At 46.4% G+C, this 16,761-nt stretch overlaps 1 protein-coding gene across 3 annotated transcripts in view; it reads left to right on the top strand.

The window, feature by feature from the left end:
- HDAC1 (histone deacetylase 1) overlaps positions 1–12,490 on the top strand; it is a 29,374-nt gene extending 16,884 nt beyond the window's left edge. The window contains exons 7-14 of one of the 3 annotated variants that reach the window (XM_081961774.1): positions 1,774–1,866; positions 2,330–2,438; positions 2,739–2,879; positions 3,648–3,756; positions 3,836–3,966; positions 8,839–8,991; positions 10,847–10,892; positions 11,221–12,490. In XM_081961774.1, coding sequence (XP_081817900.1) covers positions 1,774–1,866; positions 2,330–2,438; positions 2,739–2,879; positions 3,648–3,756; positions 3,836–3,966; positions 8,839–8,991; positions 10,847–10,892; positions 11,221–11,248 — 810 coding nt within the window. In that variant the 3' untranslated portion in view covers positions 11,249–12,490. Of the gene's footprint in view, positions 1–1,773; positions 1,867–2,329; positions 2,439–2,738; positions 2,880–3,647; positions 3,757–3,835; positions 3,967–8,838; positions 9,040–9,683; positions 9,967–10,843; positions 10,893–11,220 lie in introns of those variants that run through there. The other 2 variants (XM_081961773.1, XM_081961772.1) reach the window with 2 other exon arrangements.
- Positions 12,491–16,761: the final 4,271 nt, after the last annotated feature.

Genomic DNA, 16,761 nt, shown 5'->3' with positions numbered 1-16,761 from the left:
TTGAGCTTGAAACAATTCAAATATGAAATTTTCTTAAACGCTGTTCCATTTCTCTTCCTGTGTATTTATTATTAGATTCAAGGTCACCTCTTTAAAGGTATGCTCTGATCCGGGTCTCCCTTAGGGATAGTCGGACACCTCAACCCAGTGTTTCTCAAACTTGGCAATTTTAAGATGCATGGACTTCAACTCCCAGAATTCCTCAACCAGCATGTTGTGTTAAAGCTCACACATGTTAGCCTTGGCTGGGGAATTCTGGGAGTTAAAGTCTATGCATCTTAAAGTTGCTAAGGTTGAAGAAACATTGCCTTAACCGCTACATCAAACAGGCTCTCCTTTCCATGAAAACCTAAATTACCTGAGAAATACATTGTTTTGCCTTAAGAAACTGAGGGAACCCTGCAAGCAGAATGTAGAATACTCATCTCTGTCAAGATCTCTCCTCCTCCCTCCAGAAAATAGCTTGCTCTTACACAGAGGTGGGTTCCTACCGGTTCGGTCGGATAGGTAGTAACTCGGCCGGACACGTGACCGTACCGGTTCTATCCTGGGTGCCGCCATCTTTATTTTCTCTTCTGCACATGCGCAGAACAATCTTCATTGAAAAAATGCATTTCCCCCCTTTTTTAATGGTGCATGCATGCCAGTCCCAGAGATGGGCCATTTTTGCAAAAACGGAGGAGTTTTTGCCTTATCCCAGCTCCAGAAGCACTCTGCAGGCTTCAGCAGGGCTGGGGGAAGGGAAAAATGCTCCAGTTTATGCGAAAAACAGGCCATTTTTTGCCCTTTTTTCACAAAAACGGTGAAAAAAGTTCCCCCTGCCTTCCCCCAGCCCTGCTGAAGCCTGCAGAGTGTTCCTGGGGGCCAGGGAGGACAAAAACTTTTTAGTTTATAGGCGCTCCCTTAGCTCTGGCAAGGCTGGAGACCCACCCCACCCCGGTCAAAAGTTTTCACCACCGGTTCAGTGGCCATGGCTTGGTGAGGGGGTCATGTGACTGAGTGTGCATGAGTGATGTCAACTTGGCCATGCCCACTGAAACACACACACACACACACAATCTAGCTACACCCACTGAACGGGTAGTAAAAATTTTTGAAACCTGCCCTCTGCTCTTACAGCAACAGAAAATGACTAGATAGGGAACATTTGGGCAGGATTGGGCAAAATCTTAGCCGTTGGAGAAGAAGAGATGAGTGAGGATGAGCAAATGTTGCTTCCTCACTCCTCTTCTGGGATCGGATGAGCCGGTTGGCATACGTGTTAAATCTGGCTTATTTCAGGTTATTGATTCAGCACCAGCTCACCCCCCACAGGAGAATGACTCTGCTGCTTTGGGGAGGTGTCATTGGGAAAGCCTTGGCTCTAAAGTCCCACAAGTGCTTTTTCAAGAGGCAACTGGACTTTCTGGTTTTTCTTTGAAGACATTTCGCTTCTCGTCCAAAAAGCTTCTTCAGAGCTGAAGTTCTTGGATGAGAAGCAAAATGTCTTCAACAACCCCCCCCCTTTCCCCCCGAGAAAGCCCAGATGCCTTTTGCAAAAGCACTTTCGGGACAACCATGACCCTGGATGACTGAGAATCTCCATGGACTAAGGGAGCCCAGAAAGCTTGTGGACAACCCCTTTGGGGCATTCTGGGTGACGCGATGAGGGTGCGCCAATGTTGGGCTGCAGGGCCTCTGTGAGCATTAAGAGTACCAGCAGTCCCTGACTTGGGCATCCTCTGAAGGTGGCCCCAGCTGGTATTTCAGATGCCATCTTTTCTTCTCCCTAAGGATATTGGTGCGGGAAAAGGAAAATATTATGCTGTCAACTATCCTCTCCGGGATGGGATCGATGACGAGTCTTACGAAGCCATTTTCAAGCCGGTAAATGTCTTAGTCCTCGAATGCTTCTAGTTCGTTTTGCAGGTGCTGCAGTTGCCTTGCTAAACTTTGCAGGTTTGCAGATTGTGGAGGAAGTTGTAACTTTGAGCCATGGCGATCAGAGGATCTCTGATCTCCTCTCCAAGCTAGAGGGGGTGGGAGAACCCCGAGCCTTCCGGGTTGAAGGAGCAAGTTTCAGACTGCCCGTTCAGCACCAACAAGCCCTTGGTCTCCTTCAGGTCCTGTTGGTGGGAGGAGACGGGAGGCTTGTCCCTGGTCTGCATGGAAGCTTAACGTGAGATTGGAGCTCTGGATGGCTTCCATGGGGGAATGGACTTGGTTGAAACCATTGGGCTGGCTTTTCCATCTCTGCCAGAGGCTGTGCTGAAAGGAAGGGGGTCCTAATGGTGACCATTCAGGTTCTGTGCATTGTTACCATGCTCAGGTGTTTGCTTTTACTGGCTAGGTGATGTCTAAAGTGATGGAGACCTTCCAGCCGAGTGCCGTTGCCCTGCAGTGTGGCTCAGATTCCTTATCAGGGGACAGGTTGGGTTGTTTTAATCTGACCATTAAAGGTAAGAAGGGGGCAAGTGGTGACTTATTCAGGGCGTCCTCGGGATGCTTTGCTGGTCAAAATCAAAACCGTGTGTCCTGTGGGGGGGCCTCTCAATGTTTTGCGGGAGTGCAGGAGCATCTTTGAAGGTTGGATATTTGTGTCTTATGGCACAGTGAGAATCAAGGGTTCTCTTTAAGATAAGGTGGTCTGAAATGCCTCTCTTCCCGTGGTTTTGTTCTTTTACTCCATCGTCATTTTGCTGATTGGTTGCTTAAATGGGAGCTCACTTCCAGCAGGCTGATGCTCTTCCTTCCCCCAGGTCATGCCAAGTGTGTGGAGTTCATCAAAAGCTTTAATTTGCCCATGCTGATGTTGGGAGGCGGCGGCTACACAATCCGTAATGTGGCCCGGTGTTGGACGTACGAGACGGCTGTGGCGTTGAACACCGAGATCCCGAATGGTATGGAGGACCCTTGTTTAGCTCATCTGGGGAGGGGGACAAGTCCTCGGGGAATCCCATCAGGGCAGCAGCTGCTGAGCTGCTTGAGAATTATAGAGCCAGGCATCAGAAAATCAGCCAGCCCTGGGACTTGGGGTGAGTCTCTGGTAAAGATCAGAGTTACACTTAGAAGGTGAGTTTAAGGCTTTCCCTGCCTCAATACTTGTGGTGGAATCTGGCAGTTGCAGGAGGAGAGGGGTCTTTCACAAGGAGCTCAGAGACAAATCAGCCTTGAATCCTTGTTATGCGGAAAGAGGCCCTGGAAGGATCCTCCCTGAAACGTCAGGATTTATCTGATAATTCTGCAGAGTTGTGTGTTTTGCTCTGGCAAGATTCCTGTCTATGAGTGAACAGCAATGAAGAAACCATTCTGAGCAATTCATTCTGTCGTTTTTTTGGTTCCTTGTGCCTGAGTCTTGATGCTAAGGGGACTCTGATGCTACTTGATAAAGGCGTAGTAATTGCCAGTGGACATTGTTTTAGGTTCATTTGTTGAGTTTACAAAGTGCATTTTGTGTAATCTCCAGTTTTCTGGCAGCATCTGCCTTCTGCTTTGGTTGGGCTGGGAAGGTGTGCCAGTCCCCAAAAAAGCTTTGATGACCCCGTGATTATTTGAATTTTGCACTTTCTTCAGCACCATTTTGAGGCCATGGCTTTCCTGTGTGTTCCTTGGAATTGCCTTGATGCAGGTTTAACACCCTAACCTCCATGCTTTGCATGCTTCCACAGAGCTTCCTTACAATGATTACTTTGAATACTTTGGCCCGGATTTCAAACTCCACATCAGCCCTTCCAACATGACCAACCAAAACACCAACGAATACCTGGAAAAGATAAAGTCCGTGCATTTATTTTTGGGGTGGGGGATAGATTTCTGCTGAGGGGCTTCTGCTTGACTTCTGATTACTCGGTTGCAGGCAGCGTCTCTTTGAGAACCTGAGGATGCTCCCCCATGCCCCCGGGGTGCAGATGCAGCCAATTCCGGAGGATGCCGTGCCAGAGGAGAGTGGCGAGGAAGAGGAGGAAGATCCTGACAAGCGGATTTCCAGTGAGTATCAAGCCAGAGAGGGGCCCTTTCTTTCAGCAGAGGGTTTTTAGAAAGATGCCTCTCAAATAAGTCCTGAATATGGCTTACTCTTTTCCTTCCATCATCTTCCTCTGCTCCATCTGTATTTGAATGTACAATATTTTTCGGAGTATAAGACGCACATTTTCCCCCTAGAAAATGTGAAAATCTGGGTGTGTCTTACACACTGAATACAGCATTTTTGGCCTCCCGAAACCCCGCCCTCTTCACAAAAATGGGTGTGTAAAGCCTTTGGGAGGCCTGCAAAGTGCTCCTGGGGGCTGGGGAGGGCAAAAACGAACAAAAAACAAACCGTTATTTGCCTGTTTTTGGCCCCCCAGCCCTCAGGAGCACTCTACAAGCCTCCCAAAGCCTATGCATGCCCTGTTTTGTTGCAAAAAATGGGCCTGTTTTTGTGAAAAATGGGCTGTTTTTTGCTTGTTTTTGCCCCCCCAGCCCCCAGGAGCATTTTGCAGGCCTCTCAAACTCTCTGCATGTCCTGTTTTTCACAAAAAATGAGCCATGCAGAGGGTTTGGGAGGCCTGCAGAGTGCAAAAATGTTTTTTTTTTTTTAAATTTACCTCTTCAAAATCTTGGTGCGTCTTATACTCCAGTGTGTCTTATAGTCCGAAAAATATGGTATTTCGATCTTGGGGGAAAAGATTTGAAAATTTGACTGTTTTTTTGCTACTTTCTAGGCCAAGATTTCTCAAGCGTGGCAACTTTTAAGAGGTGTGGACTTCAATTCCCAGCATTCCCCAACCAACAAGTCCATACATCCTAAAGTTGTCACGGTTAAGTTGCCTTTTCCGTTTCCTTTTCCTTTCCTTTCTCCGTTGTGAGCATTCCAGACTTCCAAGCATGCTGAAGGAACTTTCCTCAGATCCTCTTGTACCATTGAGTCTTCATTTATCTTCCACAGCCTGCTTGATCCTCTTCAATTTCAATTTAAGCAGCTCAATTGGGACAACATGCTGTAGAGGTCTGAACAATATCCTGGTGGCCAAGTCTTTAATCTGACTTTAGGGCTGATCTTTTTGGACTGGATGGCCACATTTAATATGCTTGGCCACCAGATACTGCTGTCTAGCTCGCAATCCCTGGGGATCATTCACTCTGTATTGGACTGGTTTCAATCTTGTATAGCACCCCATTGCTACACAGATATCTATTGTGGCATTTCTGGCAATTTCCTCTTGTAGCAGAGATTTACAACAGAAAATCAATCTTGTTTTCTTTGTCCTTGATTATTCCTGGTGCCCTGTTTCATTATCAGGGCATTCAGTATCATCATTTTGCTGGTGATTGGTCATTTATGATCTTTGGTGACTGGAGGGGCCTACCACAACACAGTGTCTTCTAGTGCTTCATCCTGGATACCCTTCAATGTTCACGTCCCATGCTTCAAGTGAATATGGATAAGATGAAGATTTGAGTTTTGGCCGATTGTTTTTTCTAGTCGCCTTTAGTGCTTGTCCAGTATTTGCTTCCAAAGTTCCTTATCTGACCCAGTTTTGTCCATCTTTAGGTTCGATTGATGACCAACTAATTCTGTCTCCATTTCTCAATCTTACCACAAGGGTGGCTAAGTTTTATTTGATGAATACTAATAGGACGGGCTGCAGACTGCAGCTTTATTGATTTATGTCTCTGTTGTTTCATGCTTCAGTTGCGGTAATCGTCTACTGGCTTGCAGTCCTGATTCCTCCTTTGCCCAAAGGGGTGCCATGTGGGACCTTCCACACTTCTCTTGCACTTTCCTGGCACTGCCAGGCTCTTCATTGGATGCGTACTTGATCCAGAGCCCAGAATCAATTGCAGGGGTGGAGTTTTAGCCCTCTGATTACAGTCTTCTGCCCCTTTTCTCCCACCACTGTTCTGTTTGCTCCCTATGTTCCCTTAGCACAGCGATAGCGAACCTTTTTTGGCTCGGATGCCATAAGTGGGGGGAGCGCACCCATAATGCAATGTGTGACCACCCCCAGTGCGCATGCACGCACTACAGGCGAGACCCCCCCCCCCCATTCTTGCATGCTTTTTTCGCCCTCCCCAGGCTCCAGAGGCTTTATAGGAGCATGGTGAGGGTGAAAACAGCCTCCCCCGCCCTCCACGGAAGCCCTCCGGAGGCTTCAGGGACCTTCAGGACGCTTCCCTGAAGCCTCCGGAGCAGTCAAAACGACCCTCCGAGCAAACCGGAAGTCCATTCCCGAACTTCCGGTTTGCCCATATGGCCAGTTTTTTGTGCTCCGGAGGCTTCAGGGAAGCTCATGAAGCCTCTGAAGGGGGCGGGGGAGGCTCTTTTCGCCCTCCCCAGGCTCCTATAAAAACTCTGAAGCCTGGGGAGGGCGAAAAATGGCTTTAAAAAGGGTGAACTCAGCTGGCCAGCGCGCAGGGCAGCACCTCGCGTGCCCTGACAAATGGCTCCGCGTGCCATAGGTTCGCCATCACTGCCTTAGCAGTTTTATCTGCTGATCTGGCCCTCAGGCTCTAGAAGCAGCTTCTTCTTTCCCTCTGCCTTTGTGTTGCCTTAATGGCTTTTCAAAGGGGTTTAAAGACCTTTTTATTTGACTGAGAAGTTACTCTGGAGTCAGTTTATCCCACCCTGTTCTTCTTAATGGTGGCAATTCCCAGGCTGGTACCTGTTTTAGTGTAATTTTAGTGGCATCTGTACTAGAGATCCTGTAGGAATTTTGCTTTAGATTGGTATGGGGGTTGGGTTTGCGTTTATTTTACCTGTGAATAATTGCTTTGTTGGATTTGTTGTTAGGTTCCCCTCGCATATATGTGCTAGTCGTTCCTGACTCTAGGGGGCGGTGCTCATCTACATTTCAAAGGCGAAGAGCCAGCACTGTCCAAAGACGTCTCCGTGGTCATGTGAACGACATGACTAAACGCCAAAGGCACACGGAACGCTGTTACCTTCCCACCAAAAGTGGTCCCTATTTTTCTACTCACATTTTTAATGCGCTTTCAAACTGCTAGGTTGGCAGACGCTGGGACAAGTAACGGGAGCTCACTCGGTTACGCGGCACTAGGGATTTGAACCGCCGAACTGCCAAGTTTTTTAATCAAATAAGCTCAGCATCTTAGCCACTGAGCCGCCACTTCCCTGGATTTGTTGTTAGGGGATGATTTATCCTGGATGGAATTTTGGTGATTACTGAGTCATTCTGAATTGCACTGCACCTTTGGAAAACTGTGTAACCAATAAAAATAATAAGTCATTTTTATTTTTGCAATTGGCACTTTAAAATGTTATGCCTTATAAAACACGACAGTCTCTATGGATGGTCAGTATTATTACTGGTGCTGTTATCCTGCTTTTTTATTTTTATCCAGCTATGATGAACATACTTCTTCCTCCTCCTATTTTCCTCACCACAACAGCCCTGTAAGGTGGGTTGGGCTGAGAGAGCGGGACTGGCCCAGAGTCACCCAGCCAGCTTTCATGCCCATGGGAACTGTACGAAACTTCTGGTTTTTAGCCTTCATTTACTACACTAAACTGACTCTTAGTTTACGGCTTACCGTATTTTTCGGAGTATAAGATGAACCGGAGTATAAGACGCACCAAGGTTTTGAAGAGGCAATTTTTTTAAAAAAGTAGGTAGGTAGATGGATAGAGAGGGAGAGAAAGAGAAAGAAATACAGTAGTTAGGTAGGGGGAGAGAGAGTAGTTAGGTAGGTAGGTAGATAAAGGGGGGGGGGAGAGAGAGAGAGAGAGAGAGAGAGAGAAATAGACAGAAATAAAGAGATAGAGAAATACAGTATGTAGGTAGGGGGAGAGAGAAATAGAAATAGAAAGAGATAGAGAAATACAGTAGATAGGGAGAGAGAAAGTAGGTCGGTTGGTAGGTAGAGGGATAGAGAGAGAGAAAAATAGAGAAATACAGTAGATAGGGAGGGAGGGAGTAGGTAGGCAGGTAGATAGAGGGATAGAGAGCGAAAGAGAGAAATACAGTAGGTAGGTAGGTAGGTAGAGAGAGAGAGTAGGTAGGTAGGTAGATGTTTCCAGGTGTATTTATCCATGTGCTGGAGAAGGAAATCACTGACAATCTGCAGCACCAAAGACTTTCTTTCTGCTGGCACAGCACTTGATCAATGTAATTCTCATCAATCAGTTAAAGAGCTTTCCGAAAGGGGGGAAAAAGTTTTTGCACTCTGCAAACCTCCCCAAAACGACCCGTTTTTCGCGAAAATGGGCTCGCTTTCTCTCTCTCTCAAAAAAAGGCATGAATAGCCTTGGGGGGGAGGGGGGGCAAAAACAAGCAAAAAAATGACCCATTTTTTGTCAAAACAATTGCATGCTTAGCCTTATGGAGGCTTATAGAGTGCTGCTGGGGGGGGGGGAGAAACGGCCCATTTTTTGCTTGTTTCTGCCCTCCCCAGCCCCCAGGAGCTCTCTGAAAGCCATTTTGGTGAAGGGGTGGGGCTTCAGGAGGCAACAAAATGCTGTATTCAGTGTATAAGACACACCCAGATTTTCAGCCTCTTTTTTGAGGAAAAAAGGTGCATCTTATACTCCAAAAAATACGGTAATTAGGGTTTTTAATCTTAGAGTCCTTGTGTTTGACTCCCATCTTTCCTTGTAGAAAACTCAAGTTTTTTTTATTAAGAATTTAATAATTTTACAAATATTTTCCCTTCCCTCCCTCCACCCCAACCCTACCCCTCCTCCAACCCTCCCTCCCCCCAACCTCCCAGAGCAAAAGTTTTTGTCAGTACACCAATGGATGGACGTCTAAGGACGAGACTTACTTCTTAAAGAAAAACATAGAATAATTCTAGCCTTCCTCCTCCTTTGTATGAAACATAAAGCCGCTAACGTCCTTTTCTGCTTCTCTCCCCCCACAGTCCGCTCTTCAGACAAGAGAATTGCCTGCGAGGAGGAATTCTCAGACTCGGAGGACGAAGGGGAAGGGGGTCGCAAAAACGTTGCCAATTTCAAGAAGGCTAAACGGCCAAAAACAGAAGAAGAGGAGAAGGAGGAGGAGGAGGAGAAGAAAGGTAGCAGCTATTTGTTTGTGGGGCAGTACTTTTCGTCCTGCCTGATTGGTAGAATGTGCTTATTTTTTTTTTTTTAAACAAAGTTTTATTGGTTTTTTGGTATTTTACAAAGGGAAAAGGTAAGGGAAAGGTTACAAATTTTGGCAGCTGCGAAATGCGGTAGGTGCACCCCCCCTCCAAACCCATAGTATACATTTGCATAAAATTCAATATTAAGTAGTAACATATGGTCAGTGTGGTAAATTCAATTGGTAATTTCGATCAGTTTATATCAGGTGACTTTTATATCAGGTGACAGATCATTTTTGTGATCTGAGCTTTTTTGATGTCGCCCCATCTCCCCCCGCTGGCAGAGCTCCGGCCCCTCCCGTGTCTTGTATGTCTGTTAAGGAGTCTTCTGGTTTTTCTAGGAGTACTTTGTTTTTCTCCACAAAGGCCTGCGCCTCTATGGGTGTATTAATTCTAACTCTTGTCTCCTCCCAGAATATTAACATACCTTCAGGCATCAACCATCTAAACCACACCCCTTCTGGTATAATTTATTTGCCAATTGCGAATAATTTTTTCTTTTTTCCCCTCACTTTCTTGGGGATCTGTTTCAGAATGGTTATCTCCTTATCTTTGTATGTCAAGGCTTGCCCCCTTTGTGCACTCAGAATTTCATCTCTTGTGCTTTTCCTGAGGAATTTAAGGTAGAATGTGCTTATTATGGGGAGAAAAAACCCCCCAGAAATTAGTGGTAGAGCTTACTTTTCCAGCAAGACCTCTAATCTCCCATCCAGTGAGAACTAGTTCCATTTTGCCCTTGCAGAAATGTCATGCTGAGCTTTAACATGTGTTTTGGCCTTCCGGACTAAAACTGTGTAGTTGTACTATCTGAGTAGGTGCAGATTGTTTTTAAGCAGTGACAAGTTATCACCTCTGTATTTGGACTTTTGGCTTGTATCCTATTAGGAGTACAAGTAATTTTGATTTTATGACCGTAATGGAGGCTGCCCATACATCTGCCCCAAAATAATACATTTATGAGAAAGCTTGGAGTACAAACCTCATTATGTTTGTTTTCTCCAATTTATATTACCATTTGAGGCAGTAGGCCGTATTTACTTGTTAGGTTAGAGTTCTAATGTAATCTCTTCAGTCATCACTGGCTTTCCAGTTACCTTTTAATACCTCCTGGTGCCCGCATGAATTCCACAGCTAAAATTGCTCACTTTCACAAAGAAAAAAATACAGGATCTATTAGCCAAATTGTTATCCTTATGCTCTCAGTTTCCATAATAGCCTTAGAAAATGATTAGGAGAATGGTCAATTTGGGTGTGGTGCACACCCAAATTGACCATACCAAGGAATGGTATAGGAACAAGAACAGGAACAGAAACAAACGGAACGGAATGGAATAGAATAGAATCAGAGTTGGAAGGGATCTTGGAGGTCTTCTAGTCCAACCCCCTGCTCAGACAAGAAACCATATACCATTTCAGGCAAATTGAGCTACACAGCTGTGAAAACTCCAGCTGAACTGGGCCACCCATCTTCCCGTGCCTTCTCCCTCTCCCTCTCCCTCTCTCTCTTTCAAATATGACTGGTACTTTTTCCAAAAGTCAACTGGACCCTCTTGGGTCCCCCCCCCCCCCTTTGAAAACAATTCTTTTCTCATCCAAAAAGCTGTCACAGTTCTTCTTTTTTAGTTCTTCTTCAGGTCAAAACTGAGGAAGCTTCTTGGATGACAAGGGAAATGTTTTCAAAGGACACCCACAGCATGTTAAAAGGTGTGTGTGTGTGTGTGTGTGTGTGTGTGTGTGTGTCCTATAACTGAGAGTAACAGGGCTATAATGTTCCTTCCTACAGAAGTAAATGAAGAAGAGAAGAGAAAAGAAGAACCCACAGAGGCCAAAAGGTGAGAGACCCTGGAAATGCGGGAGGCAGTGTGTCACCTCTGGAAAACTCTTTCTGTAGCTCCCAGAGCTGGCTTCTCCTCCTCCTCCTCTAAAGGAAGCCTTTTCATACCTGCATGAAAGGGCTCACTTCCCTGTGGCCATGCTGTCACTCTTCATGCAGAAGGGAAGCTGGAAATTTGGGGAGGCAACTTCTCTAGGGCTGGTTTGGGTTTTGCAAAAGACAAGGATCCATTCCTGGTGGAAAGTCTGCTCAGTATGTTTAGAAACGAGATCCCTAACCCTGGCGCTTCCTAAGTTAATATCTTGGGCCTTTTATTTCTCCAACAGCATAAAGGAAGAGGTGAAGTCCACTTAAGAAACGTTGGACAGCTGGGGAACATCACAGCTCCCTGGTTCTCTGATTCAGCACTCTGGTTCCTTCCCTTTACCACAAGATTTGTACTTTATATATTTGTGTTGATTATTTCTGTAAATCTATGGGGGACTCGGCTGCCCTTCCCTAGGTGAGATGCCAGGACAGTCCGGAAAGTGCCGTTTACAAGATTCCTGCTTCTCACGTCCCCCTTGGCTTTTGCATTGGGGAAATTTGCGTGCTTCCTTTGGGAAAGCAGCCCCCGAACTTCCCTTTGCTTTATCCTTGCTTGTGTTTTTAAAGGATGATTCTCTTCTCGGAGAAGGTAATTTTTCAGGGGAAAGCTGGTCATCCGTTCTCCTTTTCTTTTACTGCTTTAATGAGGTATGGATATAGCCATAAAACTCTGGAAGAGTTATTTGGGATGGGATTGGGGGTGGGGGTGGGGGAGAATTCCAAGCCATTTTACCCTACCCGTCTATAAGCCTAGGAAGGGTCGATCCCTTTTGAGGAACCATGAATGTAAACCATGGTTTATTTCCCCAAACCCACTGGTTTATTTTCCACTTAGTCCCTCTAGAGCAGTGTTTCTCAACCTTGGCGACTTTAAGTTCTGATGACTTCAACTCCCAGAATCCTGGGGGAATTTAGAGTCGAAGTCCACAGGACTTAAAGTCGCCAAGGTTGAGGACCACTGCTCTAGGGTTATCAGCTCTGGAGTTGCAGGGAAGGCCCTGGTCTCATCCTGCTTGTAGTAGGAAAGAATCAGGGCTTCTCCCTTTGGAGCCATAGAGGTCTCCATTAGCGATGCCGTTTGAGTTTTGTGATCCCCGATCCCCCTTTTTAAACTTCTCTTGGGGCTTTTGCTTATGAACAGGAGCCCCAGGGGGCCTTAGGACATCCACCCTGTTGCAGGACGGTTCTACAGATGGGCACCTTCCCAAAACAAAGGAACCAGCCCAAGCCTGCTCCCTGTTCTTGCAGGCGGGGCGAGGTTTCCGGGGAAGCAAGGAAGTGGGAGATAGAACAGAATGTCACTGTTTGGGGTTGACCCCAGCAATGCTGCTAATTTTGCTATGTCCCTCTTTCAGGGGCGGAGGTGGGGGAAAAGGTGGTTTATTTTTTTAAGCCTTATTTTTTAATTGCTTGGATGCAGATGCCCTCCAGTTGTTCTTACTCTTTGATACTTGTATTGGTGAAAGAAAAGATCATTGTATGTGTGTGTTCTGGGGGTGGGTGGGATGGGAAGATATATATATATATATAGTGTTTTTTAAAAGAAAAGCTTTTATTTTCATTTTTGCAGGGAAAAAAAAGTCTTTGTAATAAAATGGATCTGTTTTTCTGTTTTTGGCGGTGAATTCTTGCAGGCAGCCATCTCCCAAAGTGTATCACCACTGGAGCAGCCCATTTGAGTATCCCCCAAGGTTTCTTTTGCTCTGGGATCCTGCCCTCGGTGGGGTCAACGATTGCTGCACAGGGCTCGTTTTCTAAGCTTTCCCCCTTTCTCACCCCAGAAAAGTCCTGCCTTCAGGATGATACAGCCCAGAACCATGATGGCGTGTGCGCATGCCCGCTGGCCAGCTGATCATATGATGTGCATGCGCACCAGAACCCAGAGGTTTGGCTTTTACGGAGCATGGCCCCGATGAGAATTCACACATGACGTTACCATGCGTCCTTTTTGGCACCCAGTGGTTCGCCGTCAGTGGTCTAGAATTTGGTACATGTATCCAGAGAGTGATAAACATGGAACGATCTATGGAAGTCATGTGCAGACAACATGGAAGTGCAGCTAGTAAAGCATGGGCTCCTGAAAAGGGTTACTGACAGCAGATGCTACTTGCTTCGAGACCATGGCTGTCAAACTCCTGGCCCACGGCGTCATGCGCTGGCCACGCCCACGCCTGGTTTAGCGAAGGGGAAAGTACCAATAAGTCACGTGACGCCGCTGTGATGTGAGTTTGACACATGTTCTAGACACAAATGTGAAAAATAACTGGGAGGTTCTGGGTTCTAACAAACGTGGGAAACTGTAACGGCCTTCTCAAGTGTGGCACATTCTGGAACTCCAAAGAGGCAGCAGTTTACCAATTGTGCCAAACTTTGGCTTGCTTAAAAGCAGTTCTAGCTTTAATGCTGCACATAAACCCAGCTTGCAAATACACGTTAGGTAAAGGTTCCCCTCGCACACATGTGCTAGTCGTTCCCCACTCTAGGGGGAGGTGCTCTTGTGTTTCAAAGCCGAAGAGCCAGTGCTGTCCGAAGACGCCCCTGTGGTCATGTGGCTGGCATGACTCAATGCCAAAGGCGCATGGAACGCTGTTACCTTCCCATCAAAGGTGGTTCCTATTTTTCTACTTGCATTTTTTTACATGCTTTCGAATGGCTAGGTTGGCAGAAGTTGAGACAAGTAACGGGAGCTCACTCTGTTACGCAGTGCTAGGAATTCAAACTGCCGACCTTTCTGATCAAGAAGCATCTTAGCCTCAGCGTCCCTACTATACCTGTACTTCGCACCTAAATGGGGGGAGGTTCTGTCTGACCAGAGTCTCACATGCAGAATGCCACTCCTCCAGTATTCTAACGCCTCCAACCTTTGACGTTTCCCATGCGCTGCTTGCCACACTGAAGCATTTCAGTGTTGTTTTATCATCAGTTTTGCTTGTGGGGCATAGTTGTTGAAAAGGTGCTCAGAGCCAGGCATTTTCCAGTTTCCGTTGTGAAATTGACCAAAACGGGGGGGGGGGGGGGGGAATTGACACCACTGAGCAGAGCACTCAGGAAATCATAGGATGAATGGGCACCTGTTTTTTGCTTCCTTGGAGGAAATGATGGTGCTCTGCTGGCAGAACAGCTGAAGCCGGATTTAAAAGGTGCGAAAGCGGTATGAACACGGGGCCAGGTAATCTCTTGATAAGCTCCGGCAGCTCCGCCCAACACGCCCCATTGGAGCTTTTGTTCTGGCTGCTGCATCTACAGTACTTTTTTAAAAAAAAAAACGCAGCATATTCAGAACATCCAGGAAGAGTCAAGTGTGGCTAAGGAGCTGAACTAGGAGCAGAGAACTTGGGTTCAAGTCAAGATGCACCCATGTGACTTGGGTTAGTCAACAAGTTTGATGTGAGACAAAAGGTGGGGGGGATTGTGAGAGTAGGAGTCCAAGATTCTAGTGCAGTGTTTCTCAACCTTGGCAACTTGAAGACTTGGGGACTTCAACTCCCAGAATTCCCCAGCCAGCATTCTGGGAGTTGAAGTCCGGACATCTTCAAGTTGTCAAGGTTGAGAAACACTGTTCTAGTGTCTTCAGCTTCTGAGGAAAAGGGGGGATAGGAATTTAGTAAGTCCCTGGTACTTCTCATTTGGAGCCAATTTTCAACTGGAAGTTCATTCCAATTCTCCATCAACATCTCTACTGGAACAAGAAAATGTTTTTTTTTTACGTCTATAGTTTCTACCCAACAACTCTCATCACAAGGCTGGTGTGTCTCAACTTAGCTAAAGAGCAAACCAGGTGTTTTGGGAAGGATGAAAGCCATAGCGAGAAACCACAGCTAAGAACACTTAGCACTTACATCACCATTTTACTTGAATCCCGGAAGGATTGGTGGCCTAATAAACAACTGTTTGCCAGCCATTATCACCTATTCTCTAAAGACCAGGAATTGTTTTGTTCAAGGACGGCATTGCAGCTGCTTCTCACAGCAGCAGGTAACTAAAGGCCAAAAGACTTCACCAAATTCACCCATGTCCCACTTGCACCCTGAATGTGCCATTGCTGGGGCCAGAACAGTGGGCGCATCCAGATTCCTTAGGGTTGATCGAAGATCCTGAATGGCTTTTGAAACCGATCCGCCACCAGCATGATAGTTGCAAGGCTCAATTGTAACAATTAAAAGGAACAGATTTTGGGTGGGGCAAGTTGCTTTATTTCAAAAAAACCCAAGCCCCAAAAACAAACTTCCTGATTTCGTTGGTGGCTGCTGGGGTTGGAGGAATTAGCGTGATTAGTCCTCCACAATCCGATGTACTCCTGAAACATTGCACTACATCTCCTATCACCCTCAGCCAACACAGGCTGCAGCTTGTCTTATCATGCTTTCTAATGAAGGTGACTGCTGATCAGCAAAATATTCTCTTCCCACTTGCTCACTGGCTCTTACCTGAAGTCAGAAGATTTGCAAGAATTGAGGCAAGAAGCCAATATATAAATAGACAAACCTATGATGAAATACACAAGCATGTTTGGCCATCCCTGTCCCCAAACAAGACCTGGCAAGCCAATTAGAATAGGTGCTGAGCTCAAGACTTGTCAAAATAACAAATTACTTGGATGCTGCTTGATCACCTACCTTGCTTTCTAGAATCTCCCCCCCTCCCAAAATAGCCCAGAAGGCTAATCTTCTGTCCAGAAGGACCACCATTCTTTGTGTCAAGAGTATTTCTCGGCCCCATGACCTGCGCAGTGGGCAGTTAAAACCATATGCCAACATATTCTTTTGACACTTTTCTCTGCCTCCCACCATGGCAGGGAACCTGCAATCAGGGACAGCTTGAGAGTGGATGGTTCCTACAGCTGCAGCTCCCTGCCTCCCTCCATCTTAGGCAGGAGAAACTAGGACTGCTGCCTCATATGGTGATTAGCAGGCGCCTCTCCCTGATCTAAGATGAGTTAAAATGGCTGCCAGACCACATTCCAGCTCCACTGTCAGAGAAATGCTTCTCTTACCCCCCCCTCCCCGCCAACCCAAGCTGCAGTTTTGAAAATCCACTGAAGTGCTTTCAACATCTGGAGCCATTTGCATGCAGCACAAAACACCCTGTGAAGGCCATCCTATCATCCCCCCTGGAGATTCGAACAAGATTTACTGGTATCCATTCAGACATGCATAGCCAACGTTTACGCTACCTGCTAACTAAGCCTGGAGAGGATCGTTCTGCCTGAAGAGAGAAGCATGCAGAATCGAGTAATGAGGGCTCCCTTGCTTGGAAAGGCTGATGGCTGGAGAAAAAGCCATCTCTGCTGCTTGCCTGGCCGCCTATTCATTGAGCCACACAGGTCAAGGCAAGGAGGAAGACCCTTTGAAGGCAACTGTAGTGACAGATGTGTCTCTTGCAGGAATTCCTACTCTTTACAAAAAGAGAATCCTAGAGTGCTCTCCAACAAGTCTCTTAATAGCCTATGAAAGAAAGTGGCATGCATGATTAAGACTCCACCCAGATCTGTCCTGAAGCTTAGGGCTTCTAAGGAAATTGGTCTGCTCGTCTCCTGACATGTAGCTTGGATGGAGTAAATCTATGCCTGATTGTGATAGGCATAAGCCATTTCTTCTTGGCCTCAATTTTGGGGAACGCAAGTGCCCTCCAAATGCAGGAGTTCAACTTCCGTTGAAGAATTGGAGAATACAGAAAGAGAAACCAGCATTCCAAAGGAAAGGATATCTGGGAAAACAAGAAGCTACCCAATTATTGGCCACTTGGCCAACTGCTAGAGAAAAGGACCCAACTCCGATCCA

The sequence above is a fragment of the Natrix helvetica genome (genome assembly GCF_964273705.1).
Source record: "Natrix helvetica genome assembly, chromosome: 9".
Taxonomy (NCBI): Eukaryota; Metazoa; Chordata; class Lepidosauria; order Squamata; family Natricidae; genus Natrix; species Natrix helvetica.
Note: the sequence above shows the minus strand (reverse complement) of the source record. Positions and strands in the feature narration are given on the sequence as shown.